The 22,527-nt window shown below is 32.3% G+C and overlaps 1 protein-coding gene across 1 annotated transcript in view; it reads left to right on the forward strand.

The window, feature by feature from the left end:
* Positions 1-22,527, forward strand: part of LOC129225023 (FMRF-amide neuropeptides-like) — a 139,978-nt gene that overhangs the window by 111,307 nt on the left and 6,144 nt on the right. Inside the window, exon 2 of the mRNA XM_054859573.1 lies at positions 4,148-4,246. Coding sequence (XP_054715548.1) covers positions 4,162-4,246 — 85 coding nt within the window. The 5' untranslated portion in view covers positions 4,148-4,161. The remainder of the gene's footprint in view (positions 1-4,147; positions 4,247-22,527) is intronic.

Consider the following 22,527-nt stretch of genomic DNA (forward strand, 5'->3'; position numbering starts at 1 on the left):
TTTTGTAATTAAAACTTTATGAACAAAATAAAATCGAAACATAAGGAAATAGGATTCAAAACTTTGCACGCTAAGCTCGAAAATAACAAAAAATCTTGCAATACAAAAGCAGAGCTGAATTTTCCACAATTACCGGATCTCATTACGCTAGTCCGAAAAGTACGAATGACCTGAAAAAAGTATTCATAGCGAAAAGGTTGACCACTAATGTCTTATCTAGCTTGGGCTTTTGCAATTTGGCCATAGAAACCTGCAGAAACATCTCTTGCCATCTCGACAGAAGTAAATTCTCCGTACTCTTCTAAATTAATTTTGACCCCTCACATAACTTAAAATCGGCAAGAAAATAGTTTCCATCAAAAAAAAAGCCTCTAATACTCCTGAAATCTGTCTAGTGAATGGTGTTGCTTTAAAGCTAACAAATACTTCGGAAAGATGGGAAAGATGCTAAAAGTTTCACAAATTGAAAGAAATTATATTTGCAAAAAGGAAAAAAAAAGTTCAAAAAAACGACTGTGCGAGGATGGATGTCCATTATCAATCAAAAAGTGCGTTTATTTTTGAAAAATGTTTAATTAAATCACAATGTGTATTTTCTTTAATAAAATAAGTAGTATATAGTCTTAATAATCAAGAAAAAACTTTTCTTACCGTATGAAAATTTTCTCGGTTGATTATCATTAAAATAAGTGCAACAGCTTCAGCAATAAGCATTAGAAGTAAATTTTACAAGTCTACGGGTAGAACTGCTGAATTTCGTCAGTTATAAATTAAATAATAGTAATCCAGCTTAGAATTTTACTTCATGCTGCACACTGTATAGCCACAGTGTAGACATATTGATTTAGCCCAACTGTATAAAATAAGATACAAATCACTTTCGTTTACATCTTTTCAAAATTATGCAATCAAACGAAAAAAAAAACTTATTTTGAATCTTTAAGTGCTTGTTCTTTCCGGTACAATAGTTACATGTATTAGTTAGACACTTATTAAAAGCAGAATGAAATAGTTACGAACTTGCACTGCCAATATTCTGTATAGGGAGGTTATAATAAAAGCCACCTTGATTTTTTTTAACCTACATAGAGCTCGTTTTATTGATCGCATGCCACTAAAACTAAATATATATAATTTATAAACATATTCCACATTTTAGTCACTGAAATTGATGGAATAAAGGGGGGGGGGGAGCACGTCGAACCAAAAAATTCTTTTGTTTTCCCAACACTTAAGTTTTAATTGTTTTTTTTTTTTTTTTTAATGTCAGTTTTTCAAAAGAAGATGTTTCATCGTGTGACGTCACAAGTAAAGACAGCCATCTTGGATAGGATTGCTTGATTATCTTTGCTGTAAAGATATCACCTTTTTGGTGGTTTTTCACTGCGAGTTTTTGCAATGTCCTGTATCTTTGTTCTTGTAACTCTAGCTCTTGTGACGTCAACAGCGAAGATGAAAACAGTGAACAAACGTCTTTTACGATTATTTTTTAACTGAGAATATAAGAAACATAAGTACCTTACCACGTGTTTTCGACCATGCTCTTTCAGAAAAAAAATAATTTTGAAAAATGGGAAACAAGCCAATTGAAACATTCAGTGTGAAGTTGCTGCAATTAAATGAGAAAAAAAAATCACGACGCTATAACTCTTTTTGAACATTATTTGAAGCTACTGGATAATATATCGAGTAAAATAGGCGATAAAAATAAAAGGATTTTTTAAATTCCTAGTCTCTTCTTTCTATACCCCTTTCTCACCTAGAGGTAAAAATCTGAATTTGAGTTTATTTATTGATGTTTTTCCTCCATGGTCCAGATATCACGCATATTAACTTTAAATGACTTACAGTAAATAGTTATAGTTTTATTATTCATTTGAAAAAGATATACGTATGTTCATTTGTTGTAGCAAATGCCAATGCTTATAATTTCTGTTATTGGCATAGTAAGAAACAAATTGTTCTTAACAAATTTTTTGTCCTGTAATACATTGAAAATATGTAGCTAAACTGTTATATATATATTTTTTATTTATTTAAATTTCTTAAAACGTAATGTTCATCATTTTTAATGAAACTATGCAAATATATTTTCAGTTTTTTTGAATTTTCAGAATAAGTTTAAGCAATAAAATAATTCATATTTTAAAATTTGTAGCAGGTACAGTAACAAACATTCAGTGCTAATACTTCTTAATTTATAGCAGTTTTAAGCATTTCTTTGCCGTAGAAACTCTTTTTTTTTCTGAGAGAAGATTTAATTAACTTTTTTTTCCTTTGTGAGTCAAATAAAAAGTTTTCATCCTTATATTTTGAGTTCGAAATTTAAAAAAAAATTGTAACAAAAAAAGCTTTCTTTTATGTGGAAAAGAAAAGATCTTTCAAAAGTTTTTAAATTATTCACGAAACGTTTGATTCCCTATACTCATGGAAACTAGAACAAGTTGAGAAACTCGCAGACAGCTTTACCATTGTGTAGACAGTATCGTCTCCTTGAACACAATACACTAAAAACCACAAAATATTCTGTCTCTCAAATTCAGGCCGTATTTCTCTCTTCATATTTTCCATATATTTAATGTACTGGATAACAGTCAACGAACAATCAGACAATAGCATTCCAAAGCATTTCTCTCGCAAAAATCCAGAATAACTTTCCAGTATCACTTCAGAGGACAACGAAAATATTAGATAAATGACATTATTAAACACAATCGGAAATATTTCTTAACAAGTCTAGTCGTTGAGTTAATTTGATATTCTGTTGCTCAATTTTATGCAACAGAATAAAATAATTTGTTTTATATACGATTTAGAGCTTTACTCGAAGAAGGGGAAGTTTTAAAAAACATTATGATTCAGTTCGTCCTTACAGAGACTTTGAAGTGCAAAAGTTTATGCGGTTGTTACAAGACTACCTTAATATTCATGATATGCGAAAAAGGTAGCATGAATTATTAATGATCTCTACATCGTTTCATGCATTTGGAAGCATTGCTTTGAACAAATATGGTATTATCACACACCAACCGAATTATAATGTTTGAAATAACTTATTGATTTTGACCTGGTTTATGTTTTCGGTAACACATTAAAATAACACATATATTGTCAGTTTTTTTTTTTTTTTTTCAAAAAATCGAATCCATTTACAGGTAATTTTGGGCGTTGGAAATAAGGAATCACTGATGAACAATCAAATAAAGAAAAAAAGGATAATTGTCTGAACATCTGAAGTGTTGAATGGATTGAAATTCCTAGTTGAACCGGTTAAAGCTAACATTTTGTGCCATTCTTATTCTGAAACATAAAAGCTAGTACAACTTCTTGATTTCATGTTTATTTTAATAACAAAAAGAGTTAATTTAGTGCTTTGATTTTGGCATTTACGTTTTAGGGATTTATAAATTTTAACAACGTTTTTATTTTGAGAATCCCGTATATTCCACATTTTAAAAGCAGCAATTCGATGCGGCAAAAAGATTCCCCAATTCATTGAACACTTTATATTTTATGATTCTAACAATATTTAATTACCTAAAAGCAATTATAGGCGGTAGAATTCACTATTTAAAACAGACGTTATGTACCTATCAAGCTAGCAGAAAACGAAAAATATAAATTTGTTTTGAGGTTTAGATTTTTAAAAATGAGAAATTTTAGCGAATTACACACCAATTTCATAATCTTAAAAGCCAGTAAAGCGAAGTATCCTTTTGACGTAGGAGCTCAAAGTTTGAACCATTCATACATGCTTTTATATTTTTTTAAAATACGTATATTCATTAAAATTACAGAAAAGCACTTGAGTTTTGACAAATTTGAGAAAAATCATATGCACAATTCTAAAAAAGTCTTTATTTTATTTTTAAAATATCTACTGATATCAACTGCCTGTTTATTTATTAAATTAAATTTTCTATATTTTTTTCCATATTATTAAACATATGCAGAAACAAGTACATAATATAGTGTGTTTCATTTGAAACCAAGTTGTAATATAATAGTTTAATATATATATTACTGAACATATTGTGTGTGTATATATATATATATATATATATATATATATATATATATATACAACTTTGTGTGCCACAACATCGTACTTTTATTTTCGTTCCTAATATATTTTTTCCTTTGACAGATTTCGGCAGCAGTATGGCTTTTACAGATTGTATATTGTTGGCGATAGCAATTGCAGTTATATTTGAAAACCAAGTGCACTGTGATGGACCATCTTCAGGTAACGATCTATTTAAAATATATTCCTAAAAAATGCATACAATAAAACAGAACGCACAATCATATCAATTTGTCTGTTCTTAAATTAAACTTCCAGAAGGCGTGGTCTCTATGAAAGGTTGGCTTAAATACCTCGTGAGTCTAACACGCTTGTCATTTTGGGTTATGATTTAAGTCTTTTTCATGCTTGGTTGAGTTTTGTGCTAAAATAGAAACAGTGAGTTTGAGAGATGCCTGTGATTGCTTAAGTAAGTTCTTGTTACATTCTATTTTCAACGTTTTAACGGAAAGTTTTAAAGTGTATTTCTTTTGTGAAGGCTTTGAAATGCTGATCGTCAAACTTTTTTTTTTTTTTTTTGATTGAAGTGACGAAGGTGTTTTTCAATCGTTTCCAAAAACAATGGAAACTTATAGTAATTATAAAGTTATTTTTGCTAAAAAAAATTAAAAAATTAATTTAAGGTTGAAATGAAGTAAAAAATTTAAAAAATAAAAGTTTCACTCCTATTTTTTACAGTGGAGTACATTTTAAGTTTATTACTTGTGGCCTATTCTTATAAAAAAAACGGTAACATTTAAGCTCAAAAAATAAAATAAATAGGGTAGACCGGGGCACGTTTACGCAGTGATCTTTTTTCAAAACGAATTATAACTGGAGAACCAACAGTCATTACAGATTGATGCTGCTGCCTAGCAAATATCCTCACAAGTTTTTGAGCATCAGTCGAGCTTCGGTGCAGCATGCAGAAAGAATAATCTGTTTTCTACCAAATCGAGTAAATTTTGAGTTGAACGATTTGAAGCTTATTGTGAATAAATAATGCTTAGTAAAAAAGTAATACTTATATATATATATATATATATATATATATATATATATATATATATATATATATATATATATATATATATACATATATATATATTTATATATATATATATATATATATATATGTGGGAGCCGAGCTACTGGTAATAACTATGAAAATGCTTGTATTCACTTATAGAAGCACTCATTGATGACATTATTTTAGCTACTAAACATTTAATGATAACTAAACTACACATAACTAATATTTACAAAAATGATTACAATGCAGAAGTGCAGCCGTCTTGCTGCTCGTCTTAAACCACGTCTTACGTCTTTCGTCTCCTCAAAGTTATTCACTAAACAAAAAGTTTTACCGCCCTTGGCGCTGTTCGTTTTGTCGCCGGACTCTACGTCGTCATCTTTTGGCGAGTTTTCCCATACAAGAAGGCTAAAATGCAAGATTGGCTATGCAAGTGTACCAGGGTGTACCAGAGTCGGCACCACAAGTTCGGCCGTCCTGCACTCGACTGGACCTCCAGGCGAACCTGAAAATATAGTAAGCAAAAAAACAAAAACAAAACAACAATTAAACTAAAATTAAATTGGTTGCAAAAGTTTTTCGTCTTCAAAAGTTCAGTCTTTGATTTTGCTCGTCCCAAAATTTTTCGTCTTCACAAAAATGTTCGTCTGCAAATGAAAACTGTCCGTCTTTAAAAATATTTCGTCTTTAAAATTTTTTAATCGTCCTCGTCTTTGAAAAAAATTCGTCTTCGTCTTTAAAAACAAATATCGTCTTCGTCTTAAAAAATATCGTCTTCGTCTTTAAAAAATATCGTCTTCGTCTTTAAAAAATATCGTCTTCGTCTTTAAAAAATGTCGTCTTCGTCTTTAAAAAATTCACCTTCGTCTTTTTAAAAAAAAAAAATCTTTGTCGTCGTGCGTTTCGTCTTTTATCATTTGTTTCGTCTTTCTTTCGTCATTTGTGTTTTCTCTCATCTTTTTCGTCTTCTTTTGGTATTCGTTTTTCGTCTTTAAATTGAAAGTATGGACAGTTGGTTACAAAAAGTTGGTGTTCTCTTCTTCTATTTTTTACACTACTTTGCTTCTTTTTTTTTTTTTTTTTAATTAACATTCCGAAATGTTGTTCCATGGTTTAAGGAATTCTGCGCATGTTGATGTGCAGTTTGGTCCTTCGTGAGTTCCTTCTTTGATGACATCAAACGTATTTCCTCCTTTCACCTTCGTTATTCTGTACGGGCCTAGGTACTTCGGTTTAAGTTTTAGGTGAGGTCCAAATTGCGTTCTTTTGATGGCGACCAAATCGTTAACTTCGTAAGACTTCGGTTTTTTCCTTCGTAAATTGTATGTCTTCTTGTTTTCTTCCTGAATTTTAAAAATTTGTTCCTTCGCATGTTTTCTCATATCTTCTCTTTGGGCTTCAAAACTGGCTTGAAATTCAACTTCAATCATTTCTTTCAGCTTTTCAAGTCCTGCAACCTTCATCTTCGTTCCAAAAAGTAATTCAAATGGAGTTTTATCAATGCTTCTTTGATATGTTGAGTTAATGGCTTGTTGCAGTTTATTCGTGTGCTTGTACCACTGAGTAGGGTTTTCCAAGGACAATTTAGAAAGAATTGCAATAATTGTTTGATTAATTCGTTCGACTTGGCCATTTGCTCTTGGTAATCCTGTCGTTATAAAATGATGATTAATGCCCTCTTTTGCGCAGTAATCAGCAAATTCGCTAGAAGTAAATGCTGGTCCTTTATCCGAGATTATTTGTGAAGGGTTTCCAAATACAGTCTTTTGAAGCTCTAATTTGGCTATGGTTTCAACAGACGTCGTTGTTTTTGTTGGGTAGATCCATACAAACTTAGTAAAGGCGTCAACTACAACAAAAATGTGTTTGTAATTTTTGTTAGTACTCTCTAAGGGTCCAATGTGGTCAACATGATACGTTTTCAGTGGGACGTCTTCTTTATGCAATGGATGCAAAAGACCTTCTTTTTTTCCCTTTTTATGGTTCAGAAGTATACAATGGACACAATTTCCTATTATTTTTTCTATTTTCTGTCTTAGTTTTGGGATAAAATAATATTCTTCTATTTCCTTTTCAGTATACTTGATACCTGAGTGACTTTTCTCGTGCGCATTTCTTATTATTTCTGTTTGCATATTCTCTGGTACAACCACTAATTCTTTACCTTCAACAAATTTATATAATATTCCATTTCTATCACAATAATCTTCATAATCTGAAATTTTAAGTAATTCCTTAATAGTTTTAATTTCAGTATCTTTATCTTGAGCTGATTTCAGCTGTGGCAACAAATTATCGACTGAAATGCAAAACACGTCGATAGGGGAGCGGCTGAGAGCGTCAACATGTGGCATCTTGCTTCCAGGACGATGTTCAATGTCATAATTAAATTCTTGTAGTAACAAAGCCCAACGAGCTACACGGGTACATAAGTCTCGTTTTGACAACGTTTTCTCAAACGCGGCGCAATCGGTTACAATTTTGAAATGAATACCCAAAAGGTAAACACGGAACTTCTTTATCCCTTCGATGACGGCTAGGGCCTCAAGTTCATAACTAGAATATTTCTTTTCGGCATCAGTCGTTTTTCTACTCATGAAATAGGTTGGATGAAAAGTCTTTTCATTTGGGGGTTTTTGCATCAAAATTGCAGAATACCCTTCTAGGCTAGCGTCCGTATGAAGTTCAGTCTCAAATTTAGGGTTGTAGATTCCCAAAACAGGTGTGTCAGCTAACAACATTTTTAATTGGTTGAACGCATGTTTTTCTTCGACTCCAAAATTAAATTTTCGATCCTTTTTCAAGAGATCACTTAACGGCCTAGCTATTATGGAATATTTCGGGATAAACTTCCTAAAATATCCTGTTAAACCTAAAAAGCTTTGAACCTTTTTCAAATTAGTCGGCTCTGGAAAATTAAGAACTGCTTTAGTTTTTAAAGTAGATGGGAAAATATTTCCACCCTCGATTACATGTCCTAAAAAATCAATACGTTTTTTCAAGAAATGGGACTTCTTAAAATTGACTTCAAGTCCGTATTCGCTTGCAGTTTTTAAGACCAGTTCAAGGCGTTCAATACCTTCTTCGGGAGAGGAAGACAAAATGATTATATCATCCATATAAGGCAAAACAATACCCTTATTAATTAATTCTCGAAAAATAGTGTTGATATATCTTGTAAAGACCGCCGGAGAGTTACATAATCCGAAAGGGACTTGGCAAAATCGGTATTGTCCTTCATGCGTTACAAATGACGTATATCTTCTGCTCTCTTCACTTACATTTACATGAAAAAAAGCGTTTTTGAGGTCAATAGTACTAAAAATATTGGAGCCCTGCAGTCTATCCAAAATATCTTCAATTAGTGGAAGAGGAAATCGATCTTTTACTATAACCTTATTTAGTTTTCTATAATCAATGCATACGCGCGGTGTCCCATCTTTCTTTTTTACAATAACCACTGGACTGCAATACTCAGAGGAACTGGGTTCCACTACACCTTCTTTTAACCATTCGGCAACCTGAGCTTCGACGATCATTTTTTCTGAGAATGCCAACCGACGGGGATGATGCGATATAGGTACGTCATTTTTTACCAAAATTTTTAACTCAACATTAGTGGTTTTAATTTTTTGAGGCACATAGTTGGAAATCAATGTCTTTACTTTAGATCTTAAATCATGAGGAATATCAGGGGAAATATTCATTTCAACTTCTTCAGCACATACATTAATTGGCAAGACAGATACAACTTCACAATGTTCTGCATCTTTGGGTTTAGCTTGAATCGTAACACCATTATCATCAATTATTGTTATTCCTTGCATCAAAATATTTAGTCCGATAATTACATCGCAAGCCATTATTTCGTTATTCACCACAACTACATCTGCTTTACATTTAAAATTGTCAATTTGAATATCACTCTCAAAAACTCCAACTGGTTTTACTTGACATTTACCGAATCCTGACAAAACAGTATTTAAAGGAAGTAATTGAAATCGCTCACCAAGAGAATTCAATTTCTTAAAAACTGATTCCCGGATTAATGTGGCTTGTGACCCTGAATCGACAATAGCATTTTTTACCACTGAGTTACCAATTTTTACTTCTTTATTTAAATTTTTCTTCTTTGGAACATTTAAATGAGCAACGTCTGGTTTCTTATTAGGGCAATTAGAAGCTTTGTGCCCAAAATTTTCGCAGTGAAAACATTTAAGCCCCTTATCCTTGTGTACACAATTTTTCGAAATGTGGTTTTTCAAACCGCAATTGTAACAAATTTTTTCTCTGTAGTTTTCCTTGTTGGTGTTATATCGCGTCTTCTCATTATTTTGTTCATAGTGTATCTTATTTTTATTGTTTAAATCTCTTTTGAAATTGGAAGTATACCCACTCTTTTTTAAGCGATCATCATTTGACATTTTTTGCTTGGTTCTGTCGAAAGGTTTTTCATTTCTAGCCAAATCATTTTTCACTACTTCGTATACTTTGAGTTTTTCTTTAAAATCATTTATATCACGCGCTCCATAAAGAAGTGTTTTATTTTCCGGTTTATCTTGAATTCCCTTTATTACATAACTGATAAGAGATATGTCATCAATACGTCCAGAAAGAGCCAATTGTTTCATCTTTAAAAAATATTCTTGCGTAGTCTCAGAATGTCGCATTTTACGCTCGCTCATTAAACTATGAAGCGAAGCCGAATTAACTTGTGTGGAATATTCGCTGATTAGCGCTTTCTTTAATTTTTCATAAGAATTAATATTTTGTTCGGTGTTGATAAATAATGCGGCATTTCCTCCAAAACAGCGTTTAGCAAAAATAAATTTTTGAACTTCCGTAAGGTTAAATAACTTAGAAACACTTTCAAAAGTTTCTACCCAAGAAGAAATGTTCTCATGCGGTTCTGCATTAAATTTCGGCAGGGAGTGTTCAATATCAGAATAATGTAAAAGATAGCTCGTAGCCAAAACATTGCCTGAATCAGAATAATTAATTACAGGCGGCGGTGCTACTTTGTTTTCAATTCCAGCAGATAAATCGTCACTAATAACTTCCTCGTTCTGACCGGACTGCTGATGATCCGAGAATGAGTCATCTTCTGAGTGGGAATGGTGTTCGTCAAGCTCTGACAGCGAAGAAATATCTGTCAGAAAGGAGAGAATGCTTTTTGCTAACTCAGATTTATTTCCTTCCAAGGGAATGTTCAAAAAATTTGCAATAGTTATTATTTCGTTAAGAGAAAAATTTTTCTCAATGTCTTTTAATTTATTTTTGAATTCATCTGATTCTGGGTTGTATTCAAATCCCGTAAAATTTCTTAAGCGCTTTCTATTGGAACTATCCCCGTTATCAGAAAATATAAAACGGTGGAGAAGCACTATTTTTTCTCGCTTAAAGTTTCTGAGCGCAAAGTCAATGTTTTTAATCTCTTTCAATTGCATCTTTGAAAAAAAGAAATTCACAATTCACTCACCCCTTTTCCGGATGCTTGAAATCAGATTATCCAACAGAGAATTTCAGATAGTTCACAAGGCACAGTCACATTTGACTCAGTTCTCTCTTTTTTTTTTCGGAAACAGTATCAATTAGTTTTCCGGTTAATCACACTTGCAAACATTATACTCCAAAAGAATTTTGGTGTAGGCGTTCCTCATATCGATCCTTAATCCCACTTCTGAATTTTTTTGTGGGAGCCGAGCTACTGGTAATAACTATGAAAATGCTTGTATTCACTTATAGAAGCACTCATTGATGACATTATTTTAGCTACTAAACATTTAATGATAACTAAACTACACATAACTAATATTTACAAAAATGATTACAATGCAGAAGTGCAGCCGTCTTGCTGCTCGTCTTAAACCACGTCTTACGTCTTTCGTCTCCTCAAAGTTATTCACTAAACAAAAAGTTTTACCGCCCTTGGCGCTGTTCGTTTTGTCGCCGGACTCTACGTCGTCATCTTTTGGCGAGTTTTCCCATACAAGAAGGCTAAAATGCAAGATTGGCTATGCAAGTGTACCAGGGTGTACCAGAGTCGGCACCACATATATATATATATATATATATATATATATATATATATATATATATATTCTTTCTTAACTAAGTATTATTTCTTCACAATAAGCTTCAAATCGTTCAACTCAAAATTTACTCGATTTGGTAGAAATGTAACTCCGAACTGTATCAAAACCTTTTAGTATTTTTATTATATATATATATATATATATATATATATATTTGCAAAATATAGATGCCTGCAGTATAGAAGCCTATAGATGTCATTTAGCACTTGTAACCATTAGTATCCTTCTTTCAAGGCACATAAAAAATATCTCAAATTTAGCTTCATTTTACGTTTCACATCTTTTTTTCTTAGAAATTAAAAATTAGATTTAAAAACTTAAAGGAAGAGGACTAGCGAATAGCGGTAGTTTTAATGTCTTTGCTCGACCTCGATGAACTGAAATGTTATTAAATATTTTTGCACGTTAAAAATAAATCTAAACTTGGAGACGGGGCAAGTTGTTTATGCGTTGACGTCTGAGCATCTTTACGCACGTTCTTACTGTGTCTTACTTCTAAACGTGCCCTGATGCTTTTTTTGCTCCGAACGGTCTCAAAACCTTTTAGTATTTTTAAGCTATTTAATTTTGAAAATCACTATGTAATTTTTAATTGAGTTACGAATTCGTATCTTATAGCTTTTAATCATGTAGTGCTGTCTTCATACCGTTCAGCTTTGACTTAATACATTATTCAGCCTTAATAAATTTGCTTAATTTTAACGATGGTAAAACAATATGTTCAAAACACTAACAGAACCTCGTTAGGTGTCAAAATAAATATGCGTAAACGTGCCCCACGTCTGGGGCACGCTTACGCAACCGACTTGGACTCAAAAATAATTTTTTAAAGGTTAAAAACAAACTGAGCAACAACCGAATATACCAATTTTGACTTCATTAACTGCTTCATAAAACCGTAATGGCTAAAATTTCCTAAGTTAAAACATAAAATTTAGAAAATGCATTGAAAGAGATCCACGTAAACGTGCCCCGGTCTACCCTACGAAATCAAATGCAGCAAAAGCTTAATTCCTTCAAAAGGCCGCACGAAATTTTACAAAATTCAAGTTGACGTAACAGAAACTATTGCGTCATTTTTTAAAGATCTGCTTTGAATTAATCTTTACTTCCAGCCTACAAATAAAAAAATATATTTTCTCTCAAGTAAGGTGCTGGTTTTTCTCCCAAACTTCACTTATCTTACACTTACAATTTACTAATTTTTAAAACCTGATTTCGTTGGTGTTTTAAATGGCACTGTACGTTGCACCATGGTCTCAGTAGATGGCGCTGACACTTAACGTAAGCGTAATTTAGTAGTGGTCGTGGTTGCAAAAAAAAAGGGAAAAATTTCTACGCACACAAAAACTAACCATAATTTTTAATGTGTTAAAACAAGACACACTACAACATTAATTTTTACAGCCAAACTCCCACTTGTATTATCCTTCTCTGGAAGAAAACAAAACTGTGCCCTCTATAAATTGAAAGTAGAAGTTATTAATTAAAGTAAAAGTTATTAAAATAGAAATGTATAATCCAAGAGGCTCAAAAAAAGAACAATCTGCATCCATCAAAATACACGATTCATACGCAAAATTTCTGTGTGAAATTAATCTTTGAAAAATATCTATCACCATCGTTTCGCTGAGTGTACAATAGCAACAAAAAGATCCTTCGAAAGCAAATTTAAAAACACTAATTTTTGACTAAACTTTAAAGACTCTAAAACTTTAAAGGAACTAAATAAAGACTAAACTTTAAAGCAAATTTAAAGACACTAAATAGGTATATACTAAACTTTAAAGCAAATGTTAAAGACACAATTAGAACTGATTATTGGGTCTCGCTGCAACTAGCTGAGACTCAATATGAAAGTCTGTGAAAATAACTTTGCTTAGCCTTTGATTTAATAGTTTTGTATAGGTTTCATATAAAGGTAAAATAGTCAAGTAAGACATTTATGAAAGTACGTTACAGTAAACACCCGATTATTGACATTCGGACTATCCGCGGTTCGGATTATCCACTGGTCTTTCACGTTGTGTTACTGTTCGCTTTTAGATTTTACATAATGTTTTTACTTCAATGTCAGTAGATGCAATGTAGCAATGTTTTTAGTTATAATTTAAATGTATGTGTGAGTGTTATTAAAATTTTAACTTTTGTGTCCATTAAGTATCGCTTTTTACCTACTATTCGGATTATCCGCGATTTTCGCTTATCCGTGGTTACCGTGCCAACCTATTCCATGGATAATTAGGAGTTTACTGTAATTGTTTTGCTTAATCTATAAGCAATAAATAATTTAAGACTATTTTTCACTTATTTATATTTAAAAATGTACTACAATTAAAAGAAACTCACCCAAAGAATAAATCTGATAAACGGAAACCTTATTTTGATCACCAGTCTTTCAGTTTTCGGTTAAAAAAATAATAAAGGAGAAATGTCTTTATAAAGATTATTTCAAAAGGAGCTACCACGCTCGTTTCCTAAAACTTACGAGTTAACGAACCTGCGAAATTCAAAAATTAATGATTTACTTTCGATATTCTAATTATAAGCAATGCACGTAAGAGAAATTGTGCTATTTTGGTTTTTTTAATGAATATCCTGGTTATCCTTATTAAATACTTCGCCATGATTATATTTTTAGTTCCTGCACCTTAAATTAAAAAAATATGTAGTGGAACTTAATTACCCGGGGTTTTGTCCTTCGTCAAGGTAAAGTTTAATGAGGGCTGATCCGAACAGAACATCATTTAAGATGATAAAATTATTTTCTTTTATATAAGATTACCTAAAAAGTTCTGAAACTGTTTAATACTGTTAAAATATGAATCACACACTGAAAAGAAGAAAATGTTTATGACATTACTTTAAAAAAAAATTCTTACCATAGTTTATAATTTCTCAAAAAATTTCTTCTTCAGGTGTGCAGTACAAGGTGCTTATAAATTTATACTATTGTAAAGAATATTAATTTAAAACAAATCTTTAGATTTTAACATAATTATGTTTTTTATTGTTAACTTTATCTTTAAAGTTTTTTTTTTCACAACGTTAAAACATATTTAGTGTGCATTTTTTGTAGTTCTGGGGAGATTTAGGGGATTTTCAACTTCGCATCAGTGTAGCCAGAATTTACCCTCAGGGGCTGAGGGTTTAGTCGCAACAGTGCTTACACGAATACAAACCGTCTTACTAGAAGTAGTATAATCCAGCTTTCAAAAGTTGGCCTTTTACTCCGCCTTATTTCAGAAGAGTCCATCTTTATGAAGGAAAGGAACACAGAGAAAAATTAACGTAGATTTGTAATAGTCAAAAAAAGTATTTTAAGTTTTTTTTTCTAACCAGCGAGCTTAAAATATTTTGCCGGTGATATGGCTACATGTATTTGACTGTTGCTCTTAGAGAATTCATATGACGAATAGATATTTTTCAGGAAGAATCATTTACCGTTAGAAGATTTGAACATCGTAACATACCGTGAGAAAACAATCTTAAACAAACAAAAACAGTTTAGAAAAAAACATAGCATCAAGCAATAGAACAAAACTTTACGGAAAACAATCCAACTCAATGGTGTGCAATACAAATGAAAAAGTATACTTTAGTTCTTTTAAAAATAAATTAATTTCAAAACGGTTTTAGCACCATTTCAGATGCGAACCTTTACGAAACGCTCATAAAAGTTGTTATAGTAAAATTCAATAATTTTGGAGTTAATTTATTTTTATCGACGAAAACGTAGTGTTTTCCTTATCATTATGTTCATCTCCCCCCCCCCCGCTCCACCCTTTTTCGAGGTAACACAAAACATACACGTATGGACCATAAACACAAGTAAAACACACTTGAGTGTTTCTTCTGGCGCTGAAACAAGAAAAAAAATAAAGTCCCAAATGGTGAAACAAACTAAGTTAAGATGCAGCATTTCGCCATCAAATCCTATAAAGCCATTGTTGTTTACGAAATTTCATTTGCTCGGCATTGATGTATCGTGGGGCTGTGTGAGATGCACAAGATGCTTCCATCTTTTAAACTTTCTCCGAGCAAAATGGAAGAAAAGCACTTTGTGAAAATATCTTTCATGAATTTAAAAAAAATCACTAAACATTTTAAGATAAGCTTATAAGAAATAATTGTCTTCTATAAAAACAATTATTCTGGACGACAATTCAGCTTTTGATAATATAGTGTAAGAATGTCTATCTTCAAATCATCTAGTGAATGTGGATTTCATGTTAAAACCGATTACATTTGAATCAAAACGGATTTTTTTCTCTTCTAAAAAGAACTCCGTTTTTGTATTGTTTTACATCTCATGTTTTATTTTGTTTTCTTTACTGTGTTTGTGAGCAATTTTGCAGCTTACAGTCAGAGGAAAATTTTTGGCTTGAAGTTTGAATATTAATTTTCAAATAAAAGACTAATTAAATAGATTAAATATCTCAAGCGGATCTTTTTTAAAAGCTGTCGTGTCGAAAATATTCAGATTTTATGCAGTTCAAAGATAGTTGAGTTGACAGTTTACAAGATGCAGTTTACAAGATGGCCCTAAGACTGTCTTCAGAAAGTGTTCATCAAATTTTTCCTTATGCTGGCCGCCTGTTTTCTCGGATGTTGTTAAAAGATCGGAGACTTTTGTCATCTTGTCTGATTTTGTTAACAGTTTAAACTTTTAAAGTTTCAACTTTTTATGTTTTTATACTTACTCTTGTAAGCCTCGTGGCATACTGTGTGGAACACGAGGAGTTTTTAAATTGTATTAAATAAAAATAAAAAAAAAGATAGTTGAGTTCAGCTCAACAGGCCTCCCTGATATCAAATTTTTTCGAATATGTTTGTCTCAGACACCGTGATCCTTCGCTATAAACTGTGACGTCAGCGTATTGATCACTGGAAGAATCTCTTAAAATCTAAAAAGCAAAAAAAAAAAAAGAAAGGAATTTAAAGTGTTCTAGAAAAGTAATGGGCAGCTGTTCCTAATTCGCAATTCCAACAAACTATAGGGGACGCTGCAGTCACTGTCTAATGGCGGACGAAAAAACTAAAACAAACGCACGCCGTAACGTATAAATTGCTTCTAAACTTAGGAAATGACAGAAATTTTTGTTCGCAGGTATGATTTTTTGTTCTTTATTCATTTGAAAAGATTTTTCAAAGTCTTTTGGTTATTTTGACCCATGTAGAAAGAGATTAGAAATCAAAAAGTATTACGAAAGTAAAAAATTAATGCAGAACACACAGTAAGTTGTTCTGAAGCAGCCATTTTCACGATGTTGAATTCGGTATTCATAAATTTTTGGTTCGCTTCGAACAGCATTTTCATTTTGTACTGTTTTTTCTATACATTAGTACATATTATGTCCAGTTTCGTGACATTTCCGGCATTTGTTGATATTTTTGTCACATAATGCACATACGTGACAGAATGTCAAGAGTAACATTTAACACTAGATAATTTATTTCTATGACTATATGATTGGATATCAAAAGAAATCATCATGCATTTAATTCATTCGTCACGGAAATGATTTAACTGATATACGAAATATTTTCAAGATACAGTAAAACCCCTTCTAACGGACGCCCCTCAAATGCGGACGCCCCTCTTATGCGGACAATTTTTTATTCCCCAATTCCAAGGCAAATAACATTATTAAACCCCTGTCCTCCGGACACCCCTCTATTGCGGACAAAAAAATGTCCCGTTAGTGTCCGCATTAGAGGGTTTTTACGGTACATTATTCTTTCACACAATACTAAAACCATAACCCTATAAACAGATTTTTGGCGAAATTCTTCCACCGATAATATTAGCTTTTGCAGAGCAATAAAGTAAATTTGGCGCGATATTTTAGCGATAAAAATTCCAAGCTTTTATTTTTTATTGTTCAAATTCTTAACGTTCTTTTTGGATTTTTCAATCTGCTCTGCGATAAATATTTTCAAGAAAATTTATTTGCATACTGTCCATTTCAGTTGGACGCTATAGTAACAAGGTTATTTAAATCATTTAGGTTTAAGGAATTAGGTTTAGGAAAAGCAGTAATTTTTTAGTATGGCCCTATAGTGTCCAGTCAATGTTGTTAAATCCGCTTTTTTTTATCGAATTGAAAAACTGATATTTATTCAAATTCACTCAGAACAAGATAAATAAAATGTGTACTCACAGTTTATATCAGATATTTTTGATGTTACGCTGTTGTGAATGACGATTCCCAATGATGAATTACGCAAATAAAAAAATATATATATACATAACAAACTGTTTGTTTTCCCCAAAAAGAACACGTGGAACGCAATGTTTTAGTTTTTTCGGCAGTTTTGTAAATCACCGCAAGGTAGCGTATTCGAGCTCTAGAGTTGCGACTTTTTGCCAATAAAATTTCTGGCAAAAGGAAGAAACTTTCTCGCCTAAATAACCTTCCTGAAAGTAATTTGGAGCCAATCTCAACAATTCAGAAAATTTCTCAATAAATTCCAGTCACACACGTGCAACGAATCAGAAACATTCAGACGGTATTTAGAAATGTATATAAACATAGGATGGAAAAATTCATGATTTACAAGGAACGCTCCTAAAGTAAATAAGTTTTAAGATGAGACAGAATTGTAAGCAAATTTCTTATTTGCTGATATTCTTGCCAAGCAAAAATATCCAGATACTGCATCTTCTATTTGTTTGGAGTTCATTCAATCTGAAAGGGCGATTGTTGAGCTAGAGTCGAAACACCTAATAAAGAAATCTTTTTCAGAACAGTGAGTATACTGCGGTTGCAAAACTTGTAGGGATACCAGAAGCCTTTTTTGAAAATGTATTTGTTTTTCACAGGAAATTGGAGGAAACCTGTGAAACCCCGGAACGTTGCCAGTAAAAAACTTGTAACGTTGTGGAATTTCCTTACAACGTAAGCCTTAAGGAACTAAGCATGTATATCTTTTACAATCTTCATCAACAAAAGACGTCCCTCAAATAAAATGAAATAGCATCGATATCTGATCTTGAACATACATAAATTGCGCTAAACTTCTTACAATTGCATAAAATAAGAAACTTCATAGTGGCTAGTTAACATTAAATTTATGGCACAAGTTCCGATCCTCAAATTGAAAGCCCTACCTGTAACACAAGCGACACACTTCGCTTAGTGGATTCTTTTTTTGGCTATATCCTTAAGCATATAAAGTCAGTTTTCCTTGTTTTTTTTTTTAATCAAAACTACGTTTATCGAAGCTGCGAGATCAGTCCAAGTTGATCAGGATCAATTGGATAGAACCGCTCCATACAAGAACCAAAATTTTATTTAAGATACATTACTTTTAAACTAACACAGCTTCCATTCGGCTGACAAGTTTCACAACCATTACGAGTAATTTATTTTTTTTTTCGGAAAACTTTTAATAACCATATGTCCAGTACGAAAAAATAAAAAAATAAAACGTAAAAAAAATGTTTTTTTAATTCTAAAGTCTATAAGCTTGGATCACACTAAAAAGTATGAAATAAACAAAGTGTATGATTTCTTCATTGCAACATCCCAAAAATCAAGTTGATCCTAATATTGGTTGTTGCAATCAAGAAATCATATACTTAGATTATTCATGCTTTTTAGTAAGAAACAAAATTATAGAAATTGAATATGGGATTTAAAAAACATGTTTTATATGTTATTTTAATGTTTTTTGGTTTTAAAATTTATTTGAGGTAAAAATTTTTGAAAGTAAAAAAAAATATTTTCTATTTACCTATTCTTATTAATAAAGAAAAAGGACTTTCATTTATCAAATGCATTGCGCATAAAGAAACAATAACTTTCTTTTTCGATAACCTTTTTTCAGTATTGCTGGTGAGTATGTTTGAATTTAAAAACAGTTTTGTTCACGTTTGATGAAATAAGAAAGCTTTTAAAAGTGCTCACATATACTTGTACATGATTGCTTAAGTTCAACCTTGAAACTGATTTGTTCAATTTATTAACAATTCCTTTATTCAGTGTTTATGGCAATAATCAAAAAGCAAAAGTATTATATATTCATAACTGCTATTATTTTTTATTGTTTCTGGCAACAATTCTAAACCGAAAGCAAAACGCAGGATTATGACAGATATTGCAAACTAAAAAATGGTCTTTAAATAATAGATAAAATTGCATCTGAATCAAGTGGTCCAGGTTTATGGTAACTAGAATTTTACTTAAAAAGCATTATCCATTACATATGAAAGTCGAACATTTAAGAAAATACAAAATTTATCTTTTCTAACTAGCTGCGTGCCCGGTGTTGCACGGGATACTTAAAAAATGAAAGACATGTAAAATTGATGTTTTTGTATTACTCTGACATCAGTTTTTAAAGCGCTAAGGAGTAAATAAATACGCGTAATGCAAGGTTTGCAAAACACCAGTAGAGCATATTTTTGTCAAAAATCCCTTTAACGTTAATCATAGTTATCAATGATACAAGTTATGAGTATTTTCAATTAGCACAAAAGATGAAAATATATGCATTATCTACTATAATCTGTGCTCACGTTAAAATGAAATACATCTGATAGACTATATCTGAAATATTTATGTACAATCAGCTTTTTACATAAAATGACACACAGTTTTTGGTTTATTACGTGAAGCACCATGACTTACTAAATACCAATAAGCATTAATTTAATATCAAGTCATCAGATTCCAATTAAGCTTTAGTTAAAATCCTTAAAAACAATCTTTTTTGTTCAACTCTGTTTCACTTAAAGAAATCAAAACAATCTTAATTTAACGTGTTCTTTTAACAATACAAACTGTATTTCAAAAATAGAAACTGGAAGGAAAAAGAGAGTTATTACAATTCGAAAACTCACCCGTGTGACGGTAAAATCTCCAACAAAATAAACATAATTAGTCGCACATCTTAAGTGTACCAAAATATGAGGCCGGTGAATGATAAACTTACACTACAATCAATAAACATTACTAAAGAAACATTTTTCTTACTCTGAAAAGAATTAAGAACGTTGAATGTAAAAAATAAAAAAAGGACAGACGATAAAATAAATGCTATGTCCGAATACAGCAACCAATTTTAAACTAATTTAAAATGAAATTCTAGATGGAAACATTATTTTAAGATTTGGACAGCAGCCAAAAAAAATCTCTTTTAAAACAATTTGTAGAATTTTATTTGCTGACCCATATGAAGAATGGCAACAGGAAAGAAATAAAAATTTCCGAATAACGTTATGTTAATTAACGTTTTAATTAATATCTCCGCTAATTAAAGTCGTACAATTACGAGATTTGTCCTATTCTTTTTTCTTTGGAAAATTTCGAATTGATTGGTATCTCGTTCGACTCTCGATTCGCAGCGGTTCTCGAAAAGATCGATCGTCAGACAGACAGACAGACAGACGGACGCGAACAGATTTTAAAATATAGTGGATTTTTTTTTTACCACATAATATACACTGGTGCAAGAAATTAAGAGAATTTTCAACTTTAGTCAATTATCTCCAAAACTACCGGACCGATTTTAATGAAATTTGGTATGCACATACGTTGAAGCAATACAAAACAAATAACCGTCCAAAATTAAAAATACACACACATGATCATAAATAACACTCGTTCGAGTCAAAGGGTATGAAAAAGAGGTTGAAAAATTGAACAAAAAATGTGTTAGGGGTCCCTGTAACAGACATATAGGCCTCGCAGGGTGACTCCATGCTTGAAATGAAGCAGTTGATGGGATCCTGGGGAAATTGTTTCCACTCGACCAAGGCCTTTCTCAGGGTATGGAGGGTCTTCCTTGGGGTGTTGCGAGTTGCTATTTCCCTCCCAAAAGAGTCCCAGACATGTTCTATAGGATTGGAGTCTGGAGGTCTGTTGGCTAGTCCATACAGTGAATATCCTCCCTTTCCTGAAACTTGTCGTCCAGAGGATCTCTATGTGGCCTTGTGTTAACATCCATTAAAATTAACTCAAAGATAACAGCGCCACTTAAGAGGTGAGCATAGAGTTCCCCGACCACATACTTATACCTCGCAACTGTCCCCGATTCTCTCTCAAGGCATGAAGAGGTAGGCGGCCATTCAACATGATGCCTGTCCAGACCGTCAAACCACCAGCGCCATAATGGTCGATTTCGCGAATATTGGAGGGCAAGTAGCGGTTTCCTGCTTCTATCCACATGAACGTAGGACAAGAACAGTCGGTTAAGCTGAACCGGGATCCGCTACTTGCCCTTCAATATACCCGAAATCGACCATGATGGAGGAGGAGGTTTGACGGTCTGAGCAGGCATCATGTTGGATGACCGCCCACCCCTCCATGTCTTTGAGAAAAACACTGGGACAGCTGCGAGGTATAGGGATGTGGTCTTGGAACCCTATGCTCACCTCTTGAGGGCTGCTGTTAGCCCTGAGTTAATTTTAATGGATGTTAACACAAGGCCACATAGAGCTCTTCTGGTCGACGAATTTCCTGAAGGGGAGGATATTCACTCGATGGGTTGGTCAAGCAGATCTCTAGAATCCAATCCTATAGAGCGTGTCTGGGACTCTCTTGGGAGGGCAATAAGCAACTCGCAACACCCCTCCGAGGACCCTCCATACCCTGAGAATGGAGTGGAAACGATTGCCCCAAGATCCCATAAACTGCTTCATTTCAAGCATGGAGTCACACTGCGAGGCCTATATGTCTGTTAGAGGGGACCATACCCCATACTAACCCATTTTTTGTTCAATTTTTCAACTGCTTTTTCATACCCTCCGACTCGAACGAGTGTTATTTATGATCATGCGTGTGTATTTGAAATTTTGGACGGTTATTTGTTTTGTATTGTTTCAATTTATGTACATACCAAATTTCAATAAAATCAGTCCAGTAGTTTTGAAGATAATTGACCAAAGCTGAAAATTCTCTTATTTTCTTGCACCAGTGTAGTTCGAATATTATGACAAAAAGAAGCAAACATATTTCCTCAGGAATTGAAAAGTGAAGCTAGTAAAAAAGTGCATGTTTCTTTCACAAAATTGTTGTCATTACTGCTTCACGTTATTTACTAAAAAAAATCACAGACCAAATATTGTGAATTCTGGAATGAATATAACAGGAGGGACTAATTTCCAAAAAATATGTTAGGTTATATTTACTTTAACTTAAATTACATTTTCCATTCTCTTGTCTGAAAGTCAAAGTTCTGAGAGAGAAAAAACGCGTTAAAAGTTATCTTTCAGCACTCTTTAAAAAAATCAAAGCATCCCTTATCTCAAAACAAAGTTAAGTTTGTTTGAACGTGATAATGGGTATATTTAATTTATAGTACATGTTTCCAAAGTAAAAATTTCAGAA

Source organism: Uloborus diversus, chromosome 1, assembly GCF_026930045.1.
Source record: "Uloborus diversus isolate 005 chromosome 1, Udiv.v.3.1, whole genome shotgun sequence".
Classification (NCBI taxonomy): Eukaryota; Metazoa; Arthropoda; class Arachnida; order Araneae; family Uloboridae; genus Uloborus; species Uloborus diversus.